The following is a 26,724-nucleotide window of genomic DNA, read 5'->3' on the forward strand; positions in this document are numbered from 1 at the left end:
AGTACAGTTTACAGCTAAATTTTAGGGGGATTTTTGTGCATGTTAAATTTACAAAACTGAGTACAAATGCTTTCATTAATTATATTAAAATAATCACTAAAAATCACTTGCAGAACAAAAGATCATTGAACATTTTTTAACACTGAAGGAAACCCAAATCCAAGAATACTGGGCCAGCATACTTGAACAAGGAAGTGAAATTCTTTGAGGTTAGTTTTACTTATCTATCCAAGGCCCCAAAGAGAGGTGTGCAGGTGGAACCGCACCCCCATGTGTAAGCCCACTGAAGTCAATGGGGACTGGCACTGTGCTCTTAGCTATGAGCATCTTATTGCAAGATCAAGGCCCAAGCAAAGAAACAGCTTGAAGGGAGGAATATAAAGTGAATTGTTAAAATTCTTTCTGGTTTAATAATAATATGTTACAAGCATCAGTGTTACACATTTTCATCTGGAAAAGTGTCTCTTTAAGAGTCCCAATTTGCTTTTCTTGGAGATCTCATTTGGTTTTATTAAAGTTGTTACAGAACAAAAATGTCCCATTTAAGTACCTTATTTTTTTTTGGTAGTTTTTCTCCTTCAACTTTAATTAAGCTCTCCCCAGGCCCACCAGCTTGGCGTGTTTAGCTTTAAAATAAGCTTAGTGCCTAAATCAGTTTCTCCCCACCCCCTAGTGCTCACAGCTTCCATTGTTTACATAAAGCTTACGAAATAAACATGCTTTTACTGAAATACATGGATTACTAGTTGACCAGTGATCAAGAACATTGTGACTGTTGACGTTCCCTCTTCATCTGGAGCCAGACAAACAGTAAGAATTTCTATGGCTCGTTTAGCAACAACTCACAGCCACTTTATAGTTCACAAATGGTGTTATTCTATGGGAACATAAGAGAATTCTCCTCTACATAACTGATTCATTGCTCCATTCACTTAGATCAACAACCTGAGTGGTGAGATGAGGTCTTGTGTGTATGACAGACTGAAAAAAGAACAGGTATATTAGAAGACTATATGGCCTTTATAAGAAACAATGAGACTACGTCTACATTGGCAAGATTTTGCGCAAAAGTGCTTGCTTTTGCGCAAAATCTTGCCACCTGTCTACACTGGCCGCGAGTACTTGTGCAAGAACACTGACATTCTAATGTATAAAATCAGTGCTTCTTGCGCAAATACTCTGACGCTCCCACTCAGGGATAAGTCCTCTTGTGCAACTGTTCTTGCGCAAGTTGCCTGTCTACATTGGCCTCATCAATTATTGCGCAAGAAAGCCCAATGTTTAAAATGGCCATCGGAGCTTTCTTGCGCAAGAGAGCATCTACACTGGCACGGATGCTCTTGCGCAAAAGCACATCTTTTGCGCAAAGGCACATGCCAGTGTAGACGCTCTCTTACTCAAATACTCTAACGCAAAAACTCTTGCGTTAAAGAGTATTTGCGCAAAATCTTGCTAATATAGATGTAGCCTGAGTGTGTAGATATCGACAACAGAAAATTCATATTTTAGTTAATTAATGCTGTGCTTTATTAGTATCTATGAGGCAGAATGGTCTTGCAATTAAGGCTCTGGACTGGGAATCAGAACTCTGGTTTCTAGCTCTGCTACAGGCTTTTCACTTGAGCTTGGCCAACTCACTCAATCTCTCTGTTCCACAATTCTCCATCTATAAAAAGGGATACTGTTCCTTCCTCCGTCTGTCTTATCTATGTAAACTGTAAGCTCTTGGGGACAGGGAATGTCTTTTCCTATGTGCTAACCATGTAAATTACATAATAGGGTTTAATCTCAGTTGGGCCTCTAGGTGTTACAGATATATAAATAATTACACATAAAAACTATGTTAAAAGAAACTATTCATAGAGCAAAGTCAAGCACTCAATAATTAGGAAACATCAGGATTAAGGGTGCCCATTCAACCAAATGTATGGGGAATTAGCACTAGGGGAAACAGCTTTACAAAAAGAGAGTTCTGTTTCCATTGTGTAGACCACCAGCAGAGTATGATTAATACAGCACACGACAAGCATTGGGTGGGGTAGTACACAGACATTTGAAAATGTTTATTTTCACTGCAGGGATTGTGTGGGTGCTATTGTTCCTATATCTCAATTTGAGGCACTGTCTTAGATGCAGAAAAGGTCAAACAAGCACCAGCAAACTATGCCATGTGGAGAACACACAGGCTAGATTATTAGAACCTCAAATTAAAGAATGGACTGGCCAAGCATTTCTGGAAGCAAGGCCTTGTGTGCCATGGGCAAGGTGCTCACAGTTAGGACTGTTGTTTCTTAAAGGTTAAAAAAAATAATGGTTCCTTGTTACTCTTATGACACCTACCTGAGTTACTGACAGAATGTGTTGTGTTGGTAACATGGCTACATGACAAATGTTATTCTGGAGGGGAAGAGGAGGTGTATAATTTCTTTCCTAGCAGCTTTCCCTCCATTGCTTCCCCAAGAACCACTGGCTACCGCAGTGACCCTCCTTTCTGCCAATGAGGCTTGGAAAACATACACTGGGCAACATAGGTGCTGGAACTAGGGGTGCTACTGTACCCCCTAGCTTGAAGTGGTTCCTATCACATACAGCAGGGCTACTCAACATGTGGCTCGCAGCCCATCTGTTTGCAGCCTGCGGTGCATTTGGGTTTACACAGGGCTTAATACATGGCCCGCAGGGTGGGAGCCAAAACTAAAAAGTAGTCTATATAATGGTCTCCTGTTGATATGGGTTTTAGTAGTTAAATTCCTGAACTGTCATTGCTCATTAAAAGTGCTGCCATATGGGTGGAAATCAGGTAAATATTGCATTTTATTAATGTCGGCAGAACTGACTTAAACGAGGCCTGTGTGTTGTGTAGTTTTGCCTTAATCTTTGTATTCATGCCCGTCAGTGTGAAAGAAGCTATTTGCATATATATTTGCATGTATATGCAACTGCATTTAAGTTGCGGCCCTTGGCATGTGCTGTGAGTATCATTGTGGCCCCTGGGGCTTCCAAAGTTGCGTAGCCCTGACATATAGGGTGTGCAGTTTGGTTCAATAGCTTTCAGCACAACCCCTATATCCATGGTTCCAGCACCTCGGATTGTCACCTTAGGAAGGAAGGTGAAGGGCAGTTGCTCAGTAGTGACATATGTTCTTCTCTGTCTCCACATCTGAAAGCACCTTACCCCGTGAGCGAGGTACTTGACCTTCTGACACTGCACAGCAACAGGGCAAAACCAGTTACATCACACCCACCTGAATGGAGTCTTGGGTTAAGACGGGGTGGCCAACCCATTCTGGGCAAAGAGCCAAGATATCAGTGGATCCAGTGCAAAGAGCAGGGGCAAAGTTGTCAAGCAAAAAAAAAAAGAAAACGTGTTTAGAGGCTTTTTGGCCACATCAGGCTCCCACCGGCCAACACCATCTTTAATTCTTCTTCTGTAATGGCCACGCTGGATGGCTCCCCTGCCCAGGACAGCATAGGGAGCCGGGAGGAGAGGGCCATTTCTGGGGGAGCGGGGGTGGCTTCATGAGCCACTGGGGTATAGGAGGGGGCTTCGCAAACCGCACCCGGGGCGGGGGAGGAGAGCCACGGGCTGGCTACAGCTGGGTTAAGACATTCATAACCCTCAGGTAACCTAGGTGGAAGCATCCCCCACAGCCAAAGCCTGGTTCTACAAAAAGGCCTAGGACCCACCTAAAACGGAAGGGAATACCATGGCTTGTAGGGGACATATGGGCAGAGGTTGCTCTTGGAGACTGGTATGCACTAAATCTGAACCTTGACCCTTCCATGGAACAGTGCAGCTGAATCCAGTGACAAACAAATTCCTTGGTTTTGACTTCCACTGGATGACTGTAAGGGTATGTCTACACTACAGGACAAGATTGAATTAAGATACGCAACTGCAGCTACATTAATTGTGTAGCTGAAGTCGAAGTACCTTAACTCGACTTTTGGCGCTGTCCACACGTCAGGAAGTCAAAGTGAGAACACTCTCCCTTTGACTTCCCTTACTCCTCATGGAAGCAGGACTACCGGCATCGACCCGAGTGCCCATCTGAGTTTGAATTAGCTGTCCTAACTATACTGCTAATTTGAATCCTGGAAGATCCACAGCAGCACCTTCAATCATTCTCTGTAGTGTAGACGTACCCTTAAGAGAAAAAAAAACCCTCCCTAGTAAGTCTCTCACTCCAGATTCCACTGCATGGGATTTTAAAGTGATTTCTACAGAAATCTGTTTGTTTCAGTCATATTAAAATTCCACAGAACTTCACCATACGGGAGCGAGGCATCTGAGCGCAAATACAATAGGGGTACTCAGTTGCACAGACCTAGCTAACAGTTCTACCGGTTATAGGTCTCGTTCCTTCTTTCCCCATACCATGCAGTAGAAACAGCTTTTCGCAGCGCTGTGTCATGTTTAATAGATTACCTCCTGCAACCAGCTTTTCAGCAAAACCCTCCTTCCTTCCCCTTCCTCCAAGGAAAGGGCTTTGATCCAGTACACCAGTTACTTTAAACGCAATGAAATTACTGGGCCTAAAGTACTGGCAGGGCTGTGCATTGCCACATAACCAGCACACACAAGTTTGATTCATGGACCTGGCTCTTATTGCTATGCTGAGGATGCAACATGTCCTACTACTGGCCTGTGAGGGCTAAGATGGGGAGATCACCCAATTCATGTCACTCAGTGGTGGCCACTACTGAAAGAAGAATAAGCAGATCAGAGCAGACTGCACCATCGTGTGTGTGCGTGTGTGTGTGTGCGCATGCATGCGCGCATACAGCAAAAATAAAACAGGAGCTGCTGGAGACAGGGTCTCCAGGGAGAGGATTGCAGAAGGAGACAGGATTCTTACCAATCCTAGGTCAGAACCTCCACTGCTGGGTCCCTTACCAGAAGGAAGAATAACTACATGAAATGAGATTCACTGCTCTGTTTATATCTGCAGTTTTCCTGCAAGAAGACGCCATGCTACATCGCTGGAAAAACTGAGCAGCTATCTCTTTAATGAGCTGCTTGTTTACATCACCTGGCAAGACCTGTTATACTAGGTAACCGTGTGCTATTTGAAACACTTACAACTGAAAGCATGTTGTGGCGATTCAGAACATACTTAATGTGGCTTTTGCAACATCTCCAATCTACTCAGGGTGGATGAACACAAATAACCCACAGAAGCAAGTCACTCCTCAAGTATATTACCAAAATACTTTTAGTTACTGCACATACTACACTTTAGTGATAGAAATGACTTTGAGATTATTCTAAAAAGCTTGGATGAGGGAAAATGTATTCACTGTTTACACACACATGCTATATACACACATACCATACATGGCTTAATTTTCAGAAGAACTTAGTACAGTACTTAGAGCTTTCGTGTACTTCAGTGGGAATTTGGGGTACTAAACCTTTTCATAAAATCATAGCATGTGTTGGTGTATGTATTACACCTACATACACACCCAAAATGCAGCTATATATTTATAAACACAGGTATAGAACTTCAAGTTCATGAAGGTTTCCAAGGGATATCCATATCTATAACTGCAAACTCCTTGGCTCAGAGGCATTTTTGTTATGTTTTCCACAGCACCTAGCTAATGAAATCAGAGATTCACAGAAGAAAAAATAAACAAGGAAATAAGTGATAACTCACTTACGGTGAGGGAAACAAAGGTATCTGCAATTGATTAACAGGAGTGTTCTAACTTGGAAGTCCACAAACATGAGAACTGTTTTGTATAAAGGACATACATTTTGATATAACATATGTTCTATTAACTGTATGCACAATGCAGGTCACATGAAAACAAATGCACTGTTCTTGGTCCAGGGAAGGCAGTACCTCACCGACCTTGTCATTCTAGCCTTTGACATTTGGGTCTTTACCAAGTAACAATATATGAGAATCCTTAGGATAAAAAAAAGGCCCCAGGTCACTCAAGTTAGGTCTGTTGATAAAAAGGGACCTGGGCACTTTTTGATTTTAGGGATTCTCATATATTGTTACTTGGTAAAGACCCAAATATCAAAGGCTAGAATGACAAGGTCGGTGAGGTACTGCCTTCCCTGGACCAAGAACAGTGCATTTGTTTTCATATGACCTGCATTGTGCATACAGTTAATAGAATATATGTTATATCAAAATGTATGTCCTTTATACAAAACAGTTCTCATGTTTGTGGACTTCCAAAAAGGGATAAAAATCCTATATACAAAATTCCGCAAGATACATCCGCTAGCAATAAGTATTTCATATTGAGATTGGCTCCCCATTAGCACTGGAACATAATGTTTACTGCCATTCACATTACAAGCAAGGATTTCCCTCATAACACCACAGGTTACAAAACAGACTTGGGACATTCCTGTGGGCCTTTCCAAAGCAGCTAGTGCCCTGCAAGAGAAGGGTACTTGAGCCACTGCAGCAAAATCCTTAAGCAAACATGCCGAACTTTCTAGTCCCCTTGACCTCAATAGGACTATTCTCAAGCCTACAGTCAGAAAACTGATCTGCTTAATTACCTTACTGAATCAGTGCCTTAGAAAAGAATTTACCAATTAAGGGAAGCCTTCCTGTTTCATAGGATACCTCAACATGGCTCCCTGACAGCCTTGTCCTGTAAATGCTGGTCCATAACATAACAGGAGAGGTGCTTTTCTGTGCCTTGCACCCATCAAATGCCTATAAAGCAAGGAGGCACTTAAAAGCCCACTGAGCCAGCGCTTGTCCTTATTTACATAGACACCAACTGTGCGGGTATTCTGAGGCTGCAGCATCTATGGGGAAAAAAACCACAGTGGGTGCTCATCACCCACCAGCCACATCTGTTTGTTGACAACCCCAATCAGCTGATTGCAAACTAGGGGAAGGGCTTAAGAAAAGGCAGAGAGGAACAAGTTTATGGAGGCCTCAGGAAGGGGTGCAGGAAGACGTGGGGGTGAGGGCAGGGCTTCAGGGCAGAGCGGGGATTGACCGCTCCCAGGGAAAAGAAAAAAAAACTTAGCTCATCTATACTGAATCTCTGAGGGTGGGGTTTGGGGTAAGGGTCTTAAAATGTGATTATCTGGCTATTTAATATTTGTATCGACTATACGATTTGTTGATAAGCACCTCTGCCGAGCTGCAGTGGGGGTAGCTCCAGAGGAGCCAATTCGAGCCGGAACTGAGCAGTCCTGGCTCACGCTGACTCCAGAGCCATCCGGGCTGTGGCTCTCCATTTTAAATGTAGTAAGAGCCGGCTGGGCTCTTACTGAATTTAAATGCAGTGATCAGCATGAGCTGGGATTGCTTGGTCCCGGCTTGCGCTGAGTCCAGCAGCCCGTGTTTGTGGTGGACAACCCTGGTTGCCATGAACAGAGGCTACTCCAGCTCCAGCCCCTGTTCACGGCAGCTAGGACTGGCTATGGGCAGGGTTGCTGCACAAGCAGCCCCTGCCCGCAGCCAGCCCTGGCCACCACAAACGGGTTGCTTGGTGGCAGCAGCCCCAGTCCGTGGGGGGACCCAGCTCCCCACTGAGCCGCTGCGGACAAGGGATGCTTCGCAGCAGTGTCCCCTGTCCCCTGCCCCCGACTGCCTCTGTTGGGGGCAACCAGGTTTTAAGCCCCCTCAGCACCAGCTCCTGTCCCCCCTCTCATAGAGGCAGCAAGGGGGGCACCGCAAAGAGCATGGGACGAGCAGGGACTACTTGAGTCTCTGTGCTCCCTGCAGCACTTTTGCTTTAGAAACGTACCAGCCCTGGAGGGTTCTTGTACATTTCAAAAGCAGAAATACCAGCAGTGGGAACCAGCACTAGCAGGGACCGAATCAGTCTCCGCTCCTGCCATTTCCCGCTCTGCCTCTACCTCCCCTGTCCCCCGCAGAGACGGTGCTGGAGGAAACTGGCTTTACCGGTTCTCCCAGCACTGGCTCTCTCTGATAGAGGAAGCAAGGCGGGGAGGGAGGAGGAGGGAGGAGGGAGCAACTAGTCGAGTCCACTATCCGATAGTTGATTAGTCGCTTACATCCCTAGTTTGGGTTTTTTTTAAACACACACAAGTGATCAGGAGATCTTATTAAGCTGCCATGAGAATGTAAATTCTCATGCAAACTTGTCAGCATGTTCACAACAAAACCATAGCCAAAGTCAGAGGACACATGGGGCAACGTGATCCACAAACGGCAGCCTTGGCAGAACATGCAGCTGATGAACACACGTGGCTTCTGGCATGCCTTTGGACAGTACTGCTGCCCTGGGTTAACCAAGTCATTCATTAATAGTCTTTGATTACCATAAGAAGAATTGAGGTTAGAGGAGTAAAACCTGTTGGGCTGAGCATCACTTAGAGCTGTGGTGTCCAACATGCTAGCCACTGACTAGCGACATGTTACTATTTGGCTGGCTGAGCGTGGCTAGTTTGCTTCAGAACTGGTTGGACACCACAGACTTAGAGGCAATGCCCTATGCCCCACCCGATTAGGCAGTCAAATGCTAAGCAATTTCCCTTTGTTCAGGAGCTGCATAATTCCAGGACTGTGCCACAGGATGGCTCCATTCTGCAGTCAAAGCTTCTGAGCTTGAGAGTTTGCTGCTCTTTGCAGAGCACAACAGGAGAGAAGGCTAGAGGCAGTAGAGGGAGGAGGGAGGCTTAAGGGACTGAAGAATATGCAAGCAGCTCTGGGTGATGTGCCTCTAACAGGCAGAGAGGAAGAGACCTGCAAACAGTCCAGACTAGTCTAAGACACATGCAGGACAAGATAATCAGTTTGGCAGACACAAGCCTTTAAAATTAAAGCCAGATTATTTTTTCAAGATGGGAATGTTACACTAGAATCTGGTCCACTGCCCCCACTTCTGGTCCACCCCACTTCTCATGTGCCCAACACCTCTTGGAGAAGACACCTGCCTAATTAGTACAAGAGCTCTGCAAGGTACAAGTTTCCTATTATAAGTCTCCCCCACAGCCAAAAACACAGATCTGGCGTTCTTGGCACAACACTCAGGATCAATATAGAGCATAGGGAACAGGCCTTGCTTAAAGGACAACTACAGAAATTTATCATTCCATTGCAGGCTTAACTGAGCAGATCTTTAAACACGCTGTAGTACTGGACATTTTTACTGAAAAACCATATTCACTGTTTTGCTACTAGACCTTTAACCCAAAACATGGTTACAGGACAAGATCAGTGACACTTGTCGTCTCTAATTAACAACACACAATTTTCTCTTTCCCCTCCTGCAGGCTCCCAGTTCCAAGTGCTTTCTGTGCCAAAATAAACTGATGCCAATAGGTGGGCATCAGTGCTAAGAGGCCTCCACTGTAAGTGCTTGGATATGGAGAATTTCATGTAACTCCCAGGCTGTAGGAAGTATAAGCACAAGAGCAGGAGCTGCAATTCCTTGTCTACGTCTAGACTACATCCCTTTTTCGGAAAAGGAATGTAAATTAGACGTATCGCAATTGCTAATGAAGCGGGGATTTAAATCTCGCCTGCTTCATTAGCTTAAAAATGGCTGCCGCTTTTTTTGGCACGGGCCGGAAAAAAACGCCAGTCTGGATGCTGATCTTGCGGAAAATAAAACCTTTTTCGAAAGATCCCTTATCCCTCTATGAAATACCGTATTTTCCGGTGTATAGGGCGACTGGGCGTATAAGACGACCCCCTAATTTTTTAATTAAAAGATAGGGTTTCGTCTTATACCCCAGCGCCCCTCCGCCTCCTTTGCTCCCGGTGTCCCTGGTCTGCTGGAGACGGTCCCCAGTAGACCAGAGGCACCGGGAGCAAAGCCGCAGCAGCTTTGTAAAGCCTCGGGGGAAGTAGGTGGCAGGGCATCCCAGGTGCGCCTGGGATATATACCCGGTGTACAAGACGACCCCCGATTTTTGGGGGATTTTTTTAACATCAAAAGTCGTCTTGTACGCTGGAATATACGGTAAGATCCCTTATCCCTCTATGAAATTTAAATCCCCGCTTCATTAGCAATTGCGATACGTCTAATTTACATCCCTTTTACGAAAAAGGGATGTAGTCTAGACCTAGCCCCACTGTTTCACTATCTGACCTTGGGCAAATCACTTACTGCTCCATGCGTCACTTTCCCAGTATGTAAAAGGTGGATTATACATCACTGTCCCACACAGGCATGTTATGAGGCCTAGCGCCCATGGGTCTGATCCTGCAAACCTTTACTCTCTAAAAAAGTCTCAATTATTTCAGTAGTTCTATCCATGAAAGGGCCTGAAGTAGCCAGCTCATAACTTGTGTACATACTGGCTTATACTGCTCTCCTGCCTGCGTAGGGCAACAGTCTCCCAAAGAGGACATGGTATAACACAGAGTGATTGCTAGCACAGGTCCAGGTACAAACCATGTACTAATCAAAAGCAACAGGAGCAAACAAAAGTACAATCTGCTAGTCACAGATTAGAAATGCTATCCCCATCAAACAATTATGTCTCACCAGGAACATGACAATACCCTCACACTGGATAGGTGAATATCTTCACTTGACTGGAATTTGCTCCATTGTTTTTCCTCTCAGGGACAGCAATAATGTTGAACAGATTTTGCCTTCTCTCACAAGTAGTGAGGGACATCCACACCTCAGCCCTGAACCAGCTGGTGAGACTATATTTTTAGGGGTTAACCTTCTTAAATTATCTGATGCAATAACAACAACATTTTGTCCTATCTTGCACCTTTCCTCCAAGAAAAGCACACTTCAGCTTTAACATCATCAGGCCTAATTTGCTATTGTTTTGTATAGTGCATGCGCACAGTGATGTTGGAACAACTTGTTCCAACATCACTGTGCGCATTTGGTACTAACTTGTTTGAGATACTAAGAAACTAACTTAAAGCTAGAACACAAAGTTACAGGATTTCATGGGTAGAATAGGGCTATTTGGGTTGGTAAAGTCTGAAGACAGACAACATTTTTAGCAGATATTTTGAATTCTTCCAACATCCCTGGGCTTTTTAAACTAAATATACAGCTCAGAGCTTGTATTGAGCAAGAGATTAATCAAGCAAACCACACACCCTTTAGTCATTTATACCACACGCACACAAGAGAACCAAGTAACAACTCTGTGCCAAATGTTACTTCTTGAAGGTTGGTTGACTTAGAATTCAAACCCTTTCTCTTTTCCTGGATGTTGTTTCTAGGGTTTGCAATTCTCCTTAACCAATGATAACACCCATCTCTGCACAGGACTCTCCAACCATATGCAATCAGGTTAAGAAGGCCCAGTACTTTGTAATAACCATGACCTTGCAAAACCAACAAGAAAGCACTGACTTACAAAACCCTCCTGGCCACTGAACAGGAACGGAACACTCATACCAAAAAAAAAAAAAAAAAAAAAAAAGCAAAGTAATAAACCCATAGTATACAGCCAGATAAAATTACATTAGTAACTCTCAAGAAGCCAACTCCAAAAGAAAAAAAGAGACAGGTTGTGGTCTCAGTTACACCAGCGTAAATCCAATGAAGTAAATGGGTTTTACTTCAATGGAGTTATGCTGGATTCACACTGGTATAAATAAGACCAGAATCAGGCCCACTGGCCATAGGCCAAGAGTTATATGGGCTCGTGGTGTCTTGGCACCAGGAATATTCCTGGCCAAGGGCTGGGCTCCATCAAAATTCAATACCTGCCTGCACTCCCTACTCCCCATCGTCCCTGTGTCTTCTGACTTTCCCACATGCCTTCCAGCCCTTCCTGCTGCCCTCAGGTGATTTAAAAAGCCCGGAGGGCCACCAGCAGCAGAGCAAGTTTACAGAAGCTGCTGGCATGTGTGTCTCTGCTGCCAGAGGACATTCAGGGGGAGCGCACAGGGCGGTGGGGATGCAGCAGCAGCTGGAGACTTATGCCCCCCCAAGAGCCACTGCTAGAGGAGGATGTCCGCAGACAAGTGTGGACCCTTCCATCCACACACCCATACACCTTCTTGTGCACCCCACTCCCTCCAGAGCCTGCACCCTTTATCCCCACCCTGTGCCCTGCCCCCAAACTCCCTCCCAGAGCCTGTACTCAAGACCCCCACTCTGTGCCCTGGGCCAGAGCCAGCACCCAGACTCCCTTCCAGAGCCAGCACCAAGACCCCTACCTACACCAAAGCCCCCTTCAAGCTCCACCTCTTACCCGTCCTGCACTCAAATTCCCTCCCAGATCCACCCCCCCAACCTTCCTCTCAGAGCCTTAGTCAGATGATGGAGGAAGAGTTTGAGTGGGATAGGGGTGCACGCTTTAAACATCACCAAAATTTTTGCAAACCTGCCGACTCTGCTACTGGCTTCTACCACCCAATCTAAAAGGAAAATAAATTGAGCCCAGGTTCCTTATCCCCTCTTTACTCTCAGAAAGCAACACCGTAAAGAAAGCCAGTTTACTCCACTGCCACACATATCTGAGGGGTACGTCTACACAGCAGCGATATTTCGGAATAACAGATGTTATTCTGAAATAACAAAATGCGCATCTACACTACAAGCCTTTCTTTATTCTGAAATAATGTGGAGCTGAAGGACTTCTGATGCCAACTCATGTTAACCCTCATTTCACGAGGAGTAAGGGAAGTCGAAGGAAGAGTGCTGCTCCTCCTTCGACTTCCTGCTGTGTAGATAGTGTCAAAAGCTGAATTAAACTATTTTGACTTAAGCTACGCAACTGATGTAGCTGAAGTTGCGTAGCTGAATTTGACTTTAGCCTTGCTGCGTAGATGTACCCTAAGGTATTCAAAAACTTCACTGGGCTATTTGGGATTAAAGTCTTTTAGACCATAGATTTCAAGGCGAGAAGGGACCATCATGATCGCCTCATCTGACCTCCTGCACATTGCAGGCTAGAGAACCTCATCCATACACTACTGAAATAGATCCCTAACCTCTGCTGAGCTCCTGAAGTCCTCAAATATAAAATCTTCATGTTACAGAGAGTCCACCAGAACCTGTAAGTGACCTGTGCTCCATGCTGCAGAGGAAAACAAAGAAAACCCCAACCAACAAACAAAAAACAAAAAACCAGGGTATTTTGTAGATAAGGTTCTCTCTTCCTATCTATAGTCCAGTCTCACCACTGGAGTGGAGGATATTACAAAGAAGTAGGCGCTTGTATATTGTTGGCTGGAACTAACCCTGGTACTGGCAATCATTAACACTACCAAGTGTTCAAAGATCATGAGTCGGGTATACAGTATAAAAAAAGAAATCACAAGATTTAAAATGAATACAAGGGTCCTTCCCCCCCCCCCCCCCTCATGGTTTCAAGACTTTACGGTATACTCAGCCCACATTCTCAGTCTCTTCTTCATAACGATGGCTAAGAACTACTTTTTTAAAATGGTAGATAATATTCTCACATAATCACTTGACTCCTTGAGCTGGGGCTTTAAGAACATCAAATATCATGAGCCTCAAAATAAGACTGTAAGAGTTGGCAGCACTGCAATATGCATTTCTAAATATCACTTTATCTGTGTCTCCTCTGCAATGAATATTGTTTTATCTGAGGGAGTAATTTGAGAGCTCTTTATTAGAAATGTCAATCCAGTAATTCAGAATTCTCTGTGTGCAACCTTCTCCTTCACAGTCTCATGCTGCAGTGCATTCATTATGGTACAAGGTTGTTTGTTATCATTAAAGTCTTATATTAATCCTGTTTCTTGCTCTTCTAGTTTTATATTTGCATTTTTAGCTATTGCAAAATAAAGAGGGAATTTTTAAAGCTTTTCATTTTACTCTAATTGCTGCAATACTGCTAACACTTCATTCGGAGTTCCTGTGAAATAAAGGCCAATATCCCCCATTATGATGATCAAATCCAAAAGACTTATGTCTACTCAATCCATTTATAATCCAAGAAGAACAGCACAGCCAAAGGCTAACCCCTAACTCTCAAAAGAGCTAAAAACTCATAGCTGTGGTTAAAAATAATTTAAAATGAGAACACTTCATGCATTCCTAATAAACTGTGATCCTTAAAACTCAACTTTAAAAATCTAGTTTACTTGTTTTTGCATTAGGGGGAATTAACAACTTGATGCAGAACCACTGACAGATCTCAGGAAAATTGAAATTAAAGAATTGGGGATTAAGAAAGGAAAGTGAAGAGGAGAATATAAAAAAAAATCAGAGGGAGTTAAGTGACCAGGTAGGTGAATATCAGTAAGACAGAGAAGACAAAAAAACATTGGGAAAGCTGTGAAAGGCAATACAATTGCTAGGGAGAATCATTAGGAGATGCCATTTAATCTGATCATCAGGTAAAGGACCTGAGAATCAGTATAGCTGGGTTCTATCCACTGACTCAGTGTGTGGACTTAAGGAGAGCATTTCCTTCTCTGTTTACACATCTGTAAAATGGGACTAATGCTACTTCACAATAGCACAAGTTTTGGAAATATAATATGTTCAAGTCTGTACAGTGTTCTGAGGTCTTTGGGTGAAAAGCAGTCAGAAGTATAGTTATACAATAGTCTTACAGCAATTAATATAAAATGTCAAATTCATCTGAAATGAGCCTATCAACAGCTACAGTGCCGCCTTCAGGTGAGGGCAGGTAAGATTTTTTCAAGAAACAACAACATGTAAAACCTGGAGCCCAAGTTCCATAATGTATTTGAAACATGTGGACAACAACAAAAGTCCTAGAGAGTCACATCAAATGTATGTTAACTTTATTAAAATCTGTTTACTAGCCTACTGGGTGACTAAGCTATAAGCAAATAAAGGAAGATATATAGATATATAGATATGGAAATATTCTTTAGCTTTTCCTGTTTGGCTGAAGTCCTCAAAATATCACCACAAAATCCGCCCTCCCCCTCCCCAAACAGATCCTGAATTTAAATCCTAGAGTCTTGAATAGTTTTTAATTTTAAATTTACACAACAAATAGAGTGTTTTAATTACAGCAGTTTGACTCTAACACCATTCCTGTAGTTTACACAATCCTATGCAGTGAGAGATCTGTAAGAGGGTTTGAAGTTGCCAGTCCCGTGAAATATTGCTAAAATGTACTTGACTGCATTTTCAAAAAACCTTGTGGAATTTACAGTATCATTAGGGTTTTCCCCTTCCGAGCCCACAGAGCCAGCAGGGCCCCACAATGAGGTGTCCAAAGCTGATGTTTTTCTTTATGTATTAGATGAGTCAGTTCCTACTTTTTGCTCCCATTTGGCTGTTAGAACTACATTTTCTCCTCTCACTAAAACTTTTCTCCGAACTAGGATCTTAATTTGGTTTCTTTGTTCTGAGCAAACCATGGTCCATTTTTAATCCGTAATATGCACCTGTTTGTCCCTTCCTCATAGCAGTTTTTATAAAGCAGGCCAGATGAGATAAACTAGTATACCTATCCTAGGAATTAGAGGAAATAACATAGCACCAATAGTTAAGCAGAAATCCCAATAGATCTCAACAGGGAATTCAGAATAAAAAACTAACAACAAAAAACCTAACAATGACAAGCCCCATAGCCTTATAGACAAAAAAACCAACCAACCAACCAACCAACAAAAAAAAAAAACACCATTGTCTATCTTGTAAGCCAAAGCAGGATTGTTCATGGCTGGTTCATTCTCTGTCCTGGTTCTCCAACAAGATCAGAGAAACTATACAGTGTAGAACAGGCACTCTTGATTTTAAGAGACAATCCCTACTCAATGATGTACTAAAAAACCACCAAATGTGCCCTGCCAATATACTCTAAATTTCTTTTGCCCAGCTGCAAATGTTGGGATCAATTTAATCCTGAGCAAGAACAGCTACAGGTAAGTGTTTAACCCCATTTTTAATCAGAGATATGACTGGATCTCTATAGGGCCTTCTGGAATCTGAACCCTGACTCAGCACAGAGTTGTAACAGTGGATGTTCTTCCTTTTCAGGACAAAGTGGCAAAGTAGTCCCATCTTTTCTGCAAAAAAGCAGTCACAAGACTGCTACACAAGATAGTGAGGAACTAGAGCTGTGAGGAATAAGCTACAGAGGCACGTATGGAACTGTCTACACTAGGAAATTATTTCAAAATAACTAAATTTGAAATAACTCTCAAAATAACAAAATTCAAATAGCATGTTCCCACTACGAGGGAGCATCGAAACTAGTCCAAGGCAGGCGCTATTAATGTGGAGGTGCTACCTCAACTTAGAGCCCCAGGAAGCACCGGGGAGTAATTACTTCAAATTACTCTGGTGAGTTGTTATTTCAAAATAGTAGCAGCGGAGCATCCACACTATTTTGAAAGAACTATTCTGAAATAAACATTATTCCCTGAGGAACACAGGAGTACAAATTTCTAAATAACCAGCCTGTTATTTTGAAATAACAGGCTTGGTAGTATGAATGCTCTGCTTATTATTTCAAAATATGGGGATGGGGGGGATTTCAAAATAACACCCTTGTGTAGATCAGGGCTATGAGGGTGTGTCTACACAGCAAAATTATTTTGGAATAATGGCCATTATTCCAAAATAACTATGCAAGCGTCTACACAGCAATTCCTTTATTTTTTGAAATAATTTCAAATTAAAAGACAGCTTATTCTGACTTCTATAAACCTTATTCTATGAAAAATAATGCCTATTCTGAAATAGCTATTTCAAAAGAAGGCGTGTGTAGATACTCCACTTCTGCTATTTTGAAATAGCCTCTCACCAGGCCATTCTAAGTTATTTCTCCTGGGGCTCTAAATCGAGATAGCACGTCTATATTGGGAAGTCTGCCTTGGACTAATTTTGAGGCTTCTATGCAGTATCGACGTGCTATTTCGAAATAAGCTATTTTGGAATCACTTTTCTGGAATAGCTTATTCTGAAATAACTGTGCAGTGTAGATGTAGCCTGAGCGCGCGATGATGAAACCAGACTAACTTTACAGTTCATTTATCAAAGTGCTTGTAGTTTCTGTTTCAAGGCAAATGAAACAAACTTTAAAACAAACACAGTTAATCTGTATCTAGATTACTTTAATAAATAAAAAGGGAGGGGAAAAAAATCAATGTGGTCCTTTCTAATTGCTTTGCTAGTTCTTGTTAAATCCCTGAAACTGCAACACCTACAGTGGATGTATAAAAACAAGATACACTTTCAGACAGGCAGGCAGTTTCCTGTCTCCACATGGCACATCCACAGTGGAGGTTTGAACTAGGGATGTGAAAGGTTAACCGGTTGACCAGTGGTGGCTGGAGGAGCTCCCTACCCACCGTGGGTAGGGGGCTGCTCCAGCCATGCAGGCTTGCTATGGACAGGGGCTCTCCAACCCATTTAAGCAATTAAATGGGATTTTATATCCCAAGTTTGAACTTAAGTTAACCACAAGTAATGTGCACAACTGACATTTTCTGTTAAATTAATCCCAATGGGAACAGGTGCTGCTCCTTCCAAATGCACCTTGCTGCCCACATATCAGGGACACTACTTGTGCTTGGGTGACACCAGCTGTGAATTCTTGGTTGCCTCAACTATGTCCATGTTGGTGGGACATCCCCATCTGACATGCAGAATCCAGAACTGGCTAGGGTTTTTAAATCTAATTTTCTTTAGCTGTCACATTTTAAAATGGGTCTCAGATTTAAATAAAGCTAGGCACCTCTCAGAGTCCATGTTTAAGAGCCTCCAATCTAAAAGGGTTTATTGGGGCCCTGAAGACCCAGTGCTCAGTGACCCGTTAGAAGAACTGCTATCCTGGCTAGGTTTGCTTCCCCAGAAGGTAAAAGCTAGTGCATTAAGACACTGCTCCAACACCCATTTCCATGGGAAAGGAATCCCCATTTCACCCTCTTACAAAACCTTTTTGCAGAAGAAGAAACAGACACTTAGGCTATGTCTACACTGCAGGATTTTTCTGGCAGAGAGTATGCTAATGAAGTGCTCATTAGCATTTGTTGCACTGTCATTAGCATATTCTCTGCCCGAGGCTTTTTGCACAAGAGGTTTTTGCACAAAAACAAGCAATGTAGACAGATCTGTTTTGCGCAAAAACTCCCTTTTGCACAAGATCCTTAAGCCTCAAAAAAGGAGGTATACAGATCTTGCACAAAAAGGAGTTTTTGCGCAAAACGGATCCATCTACATTGCTTGTTTTTGCGCAAAAACCTCTTGTCCTGAAAGCCTCGGGCAGAGAACATGCTAATGACAGCGTGACAAATGCTAATGAGCACTTCATTAGCATACTCTCCGCCAGCAAAAGCAGGCAGTGTACACACAGCCTAAGAGGAAACTCAGCGAAGGTCACAATGTCAGTCAGTCACTTCCATGAAGCCTGCTAGGGAGTCTTTAACGAACCTAATGAGAACCGGTGTTTTTTAAATTCTCTTTCCTTTCTCTGTTGAATATTCTATAAACCCTAATTGGTGGAGGGCATTCTGCATGGAAATGCCTAACACAGATACTAGTTTGTCTAAATCACCATTACACTACCATTTTTAGGTATCCCAAAGATACATTATTGCGCCACGCTTTTTTATAGGCCACATCTGCTAGAAGTGACTGACTTCTGCTGCTTGCTTCAGTGAAGATTTTATACTAACTTCAATTTCTCTCTTCAATACTCCTCCCCCTCCACAAACTGAAAAACCTCCAACGTGTCTCATTATAAAGTCCTGTCTCCTGCTGCATGTAGGGGTGTGCTGGATATTCACAGCAGTATATGCTGATCATCACTGGATTGCTTGTTTACATATGCTCAAGGGTATATTTCTTTAAACAAAGGAGCTATGCATTCAGTGTGTTGTTGAAAGAAGGTAGTTTTTACAACTTGACCCTAAATTTGAACTCCAAGAATTCTACATTTTATAAGATCAAAAACAAGAGAATGCAACGCAAACAAGAAATAAACCTCTATAATTACAGCCATCTGTCCTGCAGTTGCTTAGTTTGAGTCAGTACCTTTTTAATATACAGGCAGTCCCCGGGTAACGTACAAGATAGGGACTGTAGGTTTGTTCTTAAGTTGAATTTGTATGTAAGTCGGAACTGGTACATATTGTAGGGGAAACTCTAGCCAAACATTTCTCCAGAGCTCAGTTTTATTCTCCCACACCTCACTTCCCTCAGTCCTTTATTCTCAAGCTGAGGTGTCTGCTGAGAAAAGCCGCTCCGCGTCTCCCTGGTCTGCTGGCGGGGGCGCTAGCTTCGCATCTCCCTGGTCTGCTGGGGGGAAGCAGCTAGTGCGGGGTTGCCTCACCCCGTTTGTAAGTAGGGATCTGATGTAAGTCGGATCCATGTAACCCGGGGACTGCCTGTACATATAAGCCCTATTTTTCAGAAGTATAACTTGGCTGGAATACTACTCTGCCTTTACACCTTCAAAGAGCTCTTGAAATATTGCATCATTGTCATAAAAACCTATGAGATAGGAAAGTATTAACCCTCATTTTAGAGATGGAGACACTTAGGCAGAAAGGTTAAGTGACTTGCTCATGGCCACAAAGTGACTTGGTGTCATACCTGTATTAGTGCACACGAGTTACTCTTAGTCTTGTGCTTAATCAGTTGGGGTTCTCACACAGTGGTTTGTGGAATACTTGGTGGTAGTCTATATGGGAAGCTGTCAGGTTGCGCACACACACTTTTTGCTCTCGGTTTCTAGCTCAGAAAGGAGCTGAAATGTAGAGCATAAATAGATAGTGTGATTCTTTTCAGGAAGGCCATGACACTTAGCTGCTTTCAAATTGCTACAAATTCTTTCCTGATAATCTCTCTAAGTAAGCAGTTGCCACAGGATTGGTAATTGTAAGTAGGGAGGGACAGAGGTGATCTGTGCTAACAAGAGTGGGAGAAGGGAGGTGGCATGCAGGTAGCCCATACAGCCACATATCATTTTCCTTGTCAGAATGGACGGGAACTGAAGCTATGGGCCTGAGTCAGTGCTGCTTCTAGCAGTGTTAGATAGCAGGTATAATTCACTGAAGCTATCCAAGCATGGAGGAGATTTACAGTGGTCTCCAACCTTTTTAAGCACGAGATCACTTTTTGAATTTAAGTGCAATCCAAGATCTACCTCAAACCTAAATACCCCTGCCTCCTTCTGAGGCCCCACGCCTGCTCACTCCATCCTCTCTCTCTCCCCCCCACCCCCATCCTGCCTCCTTTTCATCAGGCAGGGGCAGAAGATTGGGGTGCAGGCTCTGGTCTTGGATTAAGGGAGTTAGAGTGCGAGAGGGGCTCTGAGCTGAGCTTGGGGCAGGCAGTTGGAATGCTGGAGGGGATTCTAGGTGCAGGCTTTGGGAGTGTTTTTGGATGCAGAGAGGCTGTGGCAGAGGCTTGGGGTGCAAGAGCAGGTTCATGACAGGGGTAGGGTTTCAGGACGTGGGCTCTGACTGGGCACTGCTTACCTCAGGTGGCTCCTGGTTGGTGGTGTAATGGGGCTAAAGCAGGCTCACCCCTGCCCTGGCCCTCTACCACTCCCAAAAGCAGGCAGCAAACTCCATCCCAAGTCCTGTTGTGCCCCCTCTCTGCTCTGTGAAGATGGGATACAGGGTGGGAGAAGGGGCATCTTGACATCAGTCCCCTCCTCTCCCTCTGCTCCCGGGATGGGGGAGGCAGTTCCAAGGCAAAGGGCAGGAGGTGCGCAGCAGTGTGGGAAGAGGCAGCTGAAGTGCTGGCACTTCATAGCCTCTTGGCCAAACCAGTCAGGATCACCTGTCAGAAGCTCCAAGATCTACCAGTAGATCACGATCTACTGTTTGGTGACCACTTGAGTAGAATATATGAAGCAGAGTAGCAGGTCTCCATCTCTACTCTCTATCCAGATGTGCCTCTTGCTGACCTAGGGAGCCCCAATTTCAAGTGTTAGCGCACAGGGATTTCAGCAGGCTGCTGGAATTGCAGGTATATGGACTTCTCTAAGCCTGTACATTTAAATGCCAAAATACCAAGAGCTAAATAAATAGATGATTAAATAAATAAATAATCCTCCATTGCATGTGAGCAGTCATTCCCTTCTCCCTGCAAGCTAGAATTTCATATGCATGTTTAGTACATAGTATATCACATACATGTCCAGTGACTGGAAAGCAAGTGAGAACAGGCATACTCACATGTAATTTTAATATTAGGCTAACAGGTAAAGGATATACATTATTAATGGCCTCTTTGCTAAGCTCATAGGCCAAAATGCACATTTGTCACATAGACAATTTAATTACAAAGTGCTGGATTGACTCAGACATCCATGTTGGCTTCTTTCTTTCTAGAGGTCTCTGTATGGATACTCACAAACACACTCTCCAACAAATCTTAGAAGAAACAGGGCCCAGATCCTACATGCCCATGGCAGAGATTTTTATCTCTTTAACCACAAAACTTCAGTTGTCAATACCTTTAGCTAGATCTTCTCTTTTGAAACTGCACTTCGGGTTTTGTTGATATGATCACAAGAAGGAAACAGATAACTAAGTGCTGATTTTCCTTAAGAATACAAATACGGAGATGCATCATGTATTCCACTATTTATAATTTAAAAGACAACCTATGTTAACGCTGTACTGTTAATGCCTTAGAAGTGACAATGCAAAGGTTATCCATACATCTTTATCTCTTCACCATGTCGATATGCACTATCTGACCATATTTAATAACATGATATTATTTCTCAACAATATCATGCCATTAATTCTAGAATCTAAGCGGTGTAGCAGCATATTGTAATTTCTTTCAATACTCAAATATTTAGCACATCAGTGTGATGTGCTCAAGAGCAGGATTTCTCATTGACCAGTGCTGGCCCTTTGAATCTCCTTGACACAGTTTAGGAAGGCAATAAGATGGTCCCTAGTATTAAAAAGATTGAGAAACACTGGCTTTAGAGCAGTGGTCTCCAACCTTTTTAAGCACAAGATCACTTTTTGAATTTAAGTGCAATCCAAGATCTACCTCAAACCTAAATACCCCTGCCCCCCGCCTCCTTTGTGCCCCTTCTCTGAGGCCCCACGCCTGCTCACTCCATTCTCCCTCCCTCCCCCATCCTGCCTCCCTTTCACTAGGCAGAGGCAGAAGGTTGGGGTGCAGGCTCTAGTCTTGGATTAAGGGATTTAGAGTGTGAGAGGGGCTCTGAGCTGAGCTTGGGGCAGGCAGTTGGAATGCTGGAGGGGATTCTAGGTGCAGGCTTTGGGAGTGTTTTTGGATGCAGGGAGGCTGTGGCAGAGGCTTGGGGTGCAGGAGCAGGTTCATGACAGGTGTAGGGTTTCAGGACGTGGGCTCTGACTGGGCACTGCTTACCTCAGGTGGCTCCTGGTTGGTGGTGTAATGGGGCTAAAGCAGGCTCACCCCTGCCCTGGCCCTGTACCACTCCCAAAAGCAGGCAGCAAACTCCATCCCAAGTCCTGTTGTGCTCCCTCTCTGCTCTGTGAAGATGGGATACAGGGTGGGAGAAGGGGCATCGTTACATCAGCCCCCTCCTCTCCCTCTGCTCCCGGGAGGGGGGGGAGGCAGTTCCAAGGCAAAGGGCAGGAGGTGCGTAGCAGCAGGGGGAGGGGTAGCTGAAGTGCAGGCACTTGATAGCCTCTTGGCAGAATCAGTCAGGATCACCTATCAGAGGCTCCAAGATCTACCAGTAGATCACGATCTACTGTTTGGTGACCACTGCTTTAGAGGTTAGGCCACCCTGAACGAGAGCCTATTCCATTCTGAGCTACTGACCTGCTCTCTGACCTCAGGCAAGTCATTTCACTTTTCTAAGTCTGTGTTTTCTCTCCCACACTTATATGTATTGTCTATTTTGATAATAAGTTTTTGGGTAGGGACTGCCCCTAGCACAATATAACCATCATCTCAGCAGGGGCCTGTAGCTGTTCCCATAATATAAACAAATAATACTTGACTTAGGTACAGGTTCTTTTCTATCTTTTCAATCCTGCAAACTTCAGCCTACTATTAACTTTTCTTACTAAATATCCCTATTGAAAAGGGATTAAAGTTACTAACAGGGGTTTTTCAGAACTCAGCCTTCCTGGGGTATAAATCAGAGGAGGGGCCAGTTAAAAAAGCTCGTTGAGCTTGGAAAAAAGTCGGATGACCTATATGTGTCAGCTAATTTTCTTTTTTATTCTGTAGTATTTTGTGTAAGAAAGTTAACAGTGTACTCTTCATATAATTTCCTTTAATGGTCTACCTAACTGGCATGCATTGTTCTGCACGATACACAAAAGACTGAAAAATACTGTTATATTTGAAAACTTCTCTAATTAATCAGCTAATGGGCATACACAAGGCACTTTACATGCGTAATCTTAACTCTTTTTGACCATTTTGTGCTTCATTGCAATTCTACAGTCTCTTAAGTTTTTTTTTTAAACAACTTTTTAGGCAGGGTTTGTTGTTTTTGTTTCTTTTCTTTTTTAAGAAAGAAGAAAGCTAGTAACAATACCTGTGTTCCTGTGATAACATGGAACTATTTGGCTGGACAATTAGTACCAGAATATTTTTAATATAAATACACAAAATGTACACTTCAGCCATCCTGTAAAAAAAAACCAGCTAAATTGTTTGGGGTTTTATTTTGTTTTGTTTCGCATATGAATGCATGGTGGGGGAGGGACAACTGATAATTTCCCAAAAGATTCACCTTTAGGTACAAAAGAAGTCTGGTACTGTAATTCAGTCCAAAGGTGTAAATTCTAAACCAATGATAAACAAAGTTTCAGAATACCTACGCAACCTTAACACGGTCCATGCCCCCTGTAAAATATTCCCAGCCTTTCCTCTTTCTGGAAATGCTTGTTTTACTCTGGAATAGTAACCGGGCTCTATTCGATTTGGTTTTCATTAGTCTAGTGATATCTTTACAGGGATGAAAGACATTTAATACACTGATTATAACTCAGACTTCCTCTCTCCCCCAAGTTACATCTGCTACAAGGAGACTCCTCTTGTTTAAAGAGCTGCAGGTTCTGATATAAAACAACTAAAGCCCAGCAGCAAAAAGGGGAGTTTCCAATGCACCGATGCTGGCAGGAGCACTGCAGGAGTGACAGCCTGGACTGGAACTTGCTCCTATTTAAACGTGAGGTCTATTTAAACATGATACTTTTACAGATGAGTTCTTAGGGCACCCCTGTCCCCGGGGGAAGGTATCTCACTGACCCCCAAGTTACAAACGGGTCCCTTTGTGGTGCCAGGCCCAGGAAGAACTTAGATCTGGTTACGGGTGATTTATGGGCAAGCCCCCGACCCTCTGCCGCCTCCCATCAGCCCCGCTCCGCTCCCAGGCTCTGCCCCTCCAGATGGCGCTCAGGGGCCGGGGTGCTAGAAACACACCACCGGCCGCCCTCTCCCGCTCACCTGTTTTGAACTCCAGCGTGCGGTCCTTCTCGCCGTCGCCCAGGTCGCCCTGCAGCATCACGTACAGGATCCCGAAGGAGTTCTGGATGCCGAAGATGGACCCGTTGCACCAGGTGGCGGCGAAGACCACGATCCACCCGAAGCCGCCTTCGGGAGGCTGGAAGCCCGGCTCGGCCCCCTGCAGCCCCTTGGCCCCGGCTGCCTCGCCATCCTCCTCTGCCTGGGGCCCCTTCTCCTCGGACAGCGCCTGTTCCTGCTTGTGCCGCGCCATCTCGGCCGGGCTGGGGCAGGGGCTGCAGCCGCCGCCGCTACCTCGCGGATCCCGGCTGCGGATCGCGTCCCGCACTTGGTCCCATATACCCTGGCCCCCTCCCCCTGCGCTCCCCCTGTCATCCCTCGGCTCGCCGGCTCCTCCCCCGCCCGCCGCCGCAGCCGCCGCCTGGTGCCTCCTCCCCGCCTCTCCGCCCCCAGCCCGACCCTCCTCCATCTCCAGGGCGCCGCCGCGCAGCGCCCTTCCCTGGCCGCCGGCGGGTTAGTGCGTGCGGGGCCCGGCCCCAAACTGGAGGGGGCGGGGGAAGACGCGGTACAAGCTCCCCCCCGCCTCCTCTTCCCAGGGTCGGGCTCAGCCGTGCGCCGGGGGAGGGGCGTTTTCCAGCCGCGCCTGGCGGCCGGCGACACGCGGACCCGACTCGGTGCCTGGACCTTGATTTGCACGAACAGTTGGTGTTGGGGGAGGGGGGGGCTTCTTTCCAGCTTCCCCCGCCCCCCTCCATTTCCTGCCCACCCTCCCCGCCACAGTAAACAACGCAAGGAACCGGCGGGTCCCGCTGCTGGCGGGCTGGCTGGGTCCCACGCGCGCGCGCAGGGCGCAACCCCGGGACCCCCACTGGTCGCGGCCGCTCCCCCAGGGCAGGCAGCGCCCCCGCAGGCTGGGCACATCTCCATGCAGAGAGTCCAAGGGGCAGCAGCGCCCTGGCCGCCCCCCCCCCCGGGATGCAGAGGGAAGCACATCGCCTGCTCCTGCTTGGCCTGGGGGCAGGGCCGCATTATGACTTTCGTGGGCCCTGGGCACTTTTGCTTTCGTGGGCCCCTCCCTCCATAAAAAAAAATTATATAACTTTAAATACATTTTTTTTCTGTTTTAGGCAAAATTTAATAGATTTTCATAGGCCCTAAAAGTTTCATTTTTTTCTGATGCGAGAAAAAAATTAAAACATTTTCTTCGACCCTAAAAGTTCATTTTTTTCTTCTGATTTTAAAAGAAATTAAAACATTTTCATGAGCCCCTAAAAGTGTCGTGGGCCTTAGGCCCTGTGCCTAATGACTAACTTGGCCCTGCCCGGAGGGGAGGGAAGGGGGTGAGCTTTAAAAACAACCAACCACCCATTCCCCCAGAGTGTAATCCAGCAGCCCCGGCCCGCAAACCCAGCCTCAGGCCCGGAGCAGTTCGTTGTCAGAGGCAGGCCGCTCACCCGGCCCCTCCCGCTTTGGAAACCAAGCAGGACTTTGCTGGTGGAGCTGCATGGCGCAGAGTCTCTCCCTCCCCACCCCTCCTCAGCAACATGGGGCAGCCCGCTAGGAAATCGCCCTGCTACCTGCAGCAGAATTCTTTCTGAGAGCCCCACTTCCCACCCCCGGTGCCTGGGGGCAGCCCAGAAGTCGCAGCGCCCCAAGGCAAGTGAGGTGTTTTAGGGGCCAGCTCAGCAGATGAACTTGAGGCTCGATGGCTGCCAGATTCACAGCTAGCGATGTGCCATGGTCCATACAGTGCCAGAGGTGTGCATGGCCTGTATAGACAACCAGATATTCTGTGGGCCTCATCCAGCAAACAGCTACATACAGGTGGTCCCATGAGAACCTACTCCTCAGCATGGGGATTCATAAGATCAGGCCCTGGGTTTGTTCCCATGCCTACATAGTAGGGCAAATGGAGACAGAAATTCCTAAACCTGAAGGGTCTCTCTCTGAGCCACTGAGCTTTCACACTTAAGCCCCTCTTCCTGCAAATGATTATAGACCTCCTGCACCAGCACAGAACTCCTTGACTTCATTGAAACTGGAGCACATGTAGGGTCTCTGGCCTTCAGCAATCTGGGCCTAAAGTGACTGTGTGACGTGAGAACCTTTTCCTTATAGACTGACAGACACTGTTCCAACTGCCTTTCAGCAAAAACATGGCCCTCTATTGTGCTCCTCCCCCAGATTTCCTGTCTGAGAAGCTGAACCATTTAAAGATACAGTCCCAATACATCACAGCTTCCTTTCCCAGGCAAATCTTGATAATGGTAACACTTAACACCTTTGTGTAACACATTATTTCAAATACTTATATCCAGCCTACTAATTAGATTTACTAACAATGTTCAAGTGATCTCTGGGGTGCTTTATACTGTTGCTTGGACATATGGGTCTCCCTTTAAGTATCAGTCAATTTGTTCATGGAGCTTT

The 26,724-nt window shown here is 45.0% G+C and overlaps 1 protein-coding gene across 1 annotated transcript in view; it reads right to left on the bottom strand.

Moving 5' to 3' along the window:
- SLC16A2 (solute carrier family 16 member 2) overlaps nucleotides 1-24,778 on the bottom strand; it is a 115,368-nt gene extending 90,590 nt beyond the window's left edge. The window contains exon 1 of the mRNA XM_006136177.4: nucleotides 24,277-24,778. Within this exon, the coding sequence (XP_006136239.2) occupies nucleotides 24,277-24,763 (487 nt within the window). The 5' untranslated portion in view covers nucleotides 24,764-24,778. The remainder of the gene's footprint in view (nucleotides 1-24,276) is intronic.
- Between the last annotated feature and the right edge of the window lie 1,946 nt (nucleotides 24,779-26,724).

Source organism: Pelodiscus sinensis, chromosome 13 (assembly GCF_052426305.1).
Source record: "Pelodiscus sinensis isolate ZL-2025 chromosome 13, ASM5242630v1, whole genome shotgun sequence".
NCBI classification, from domain to species: domain Eukaryota; kingdom Metazoa; phylum Chordata; order Testudines; family Trionychidae; genus Pelodiscus; species Pelodiscus sinensis.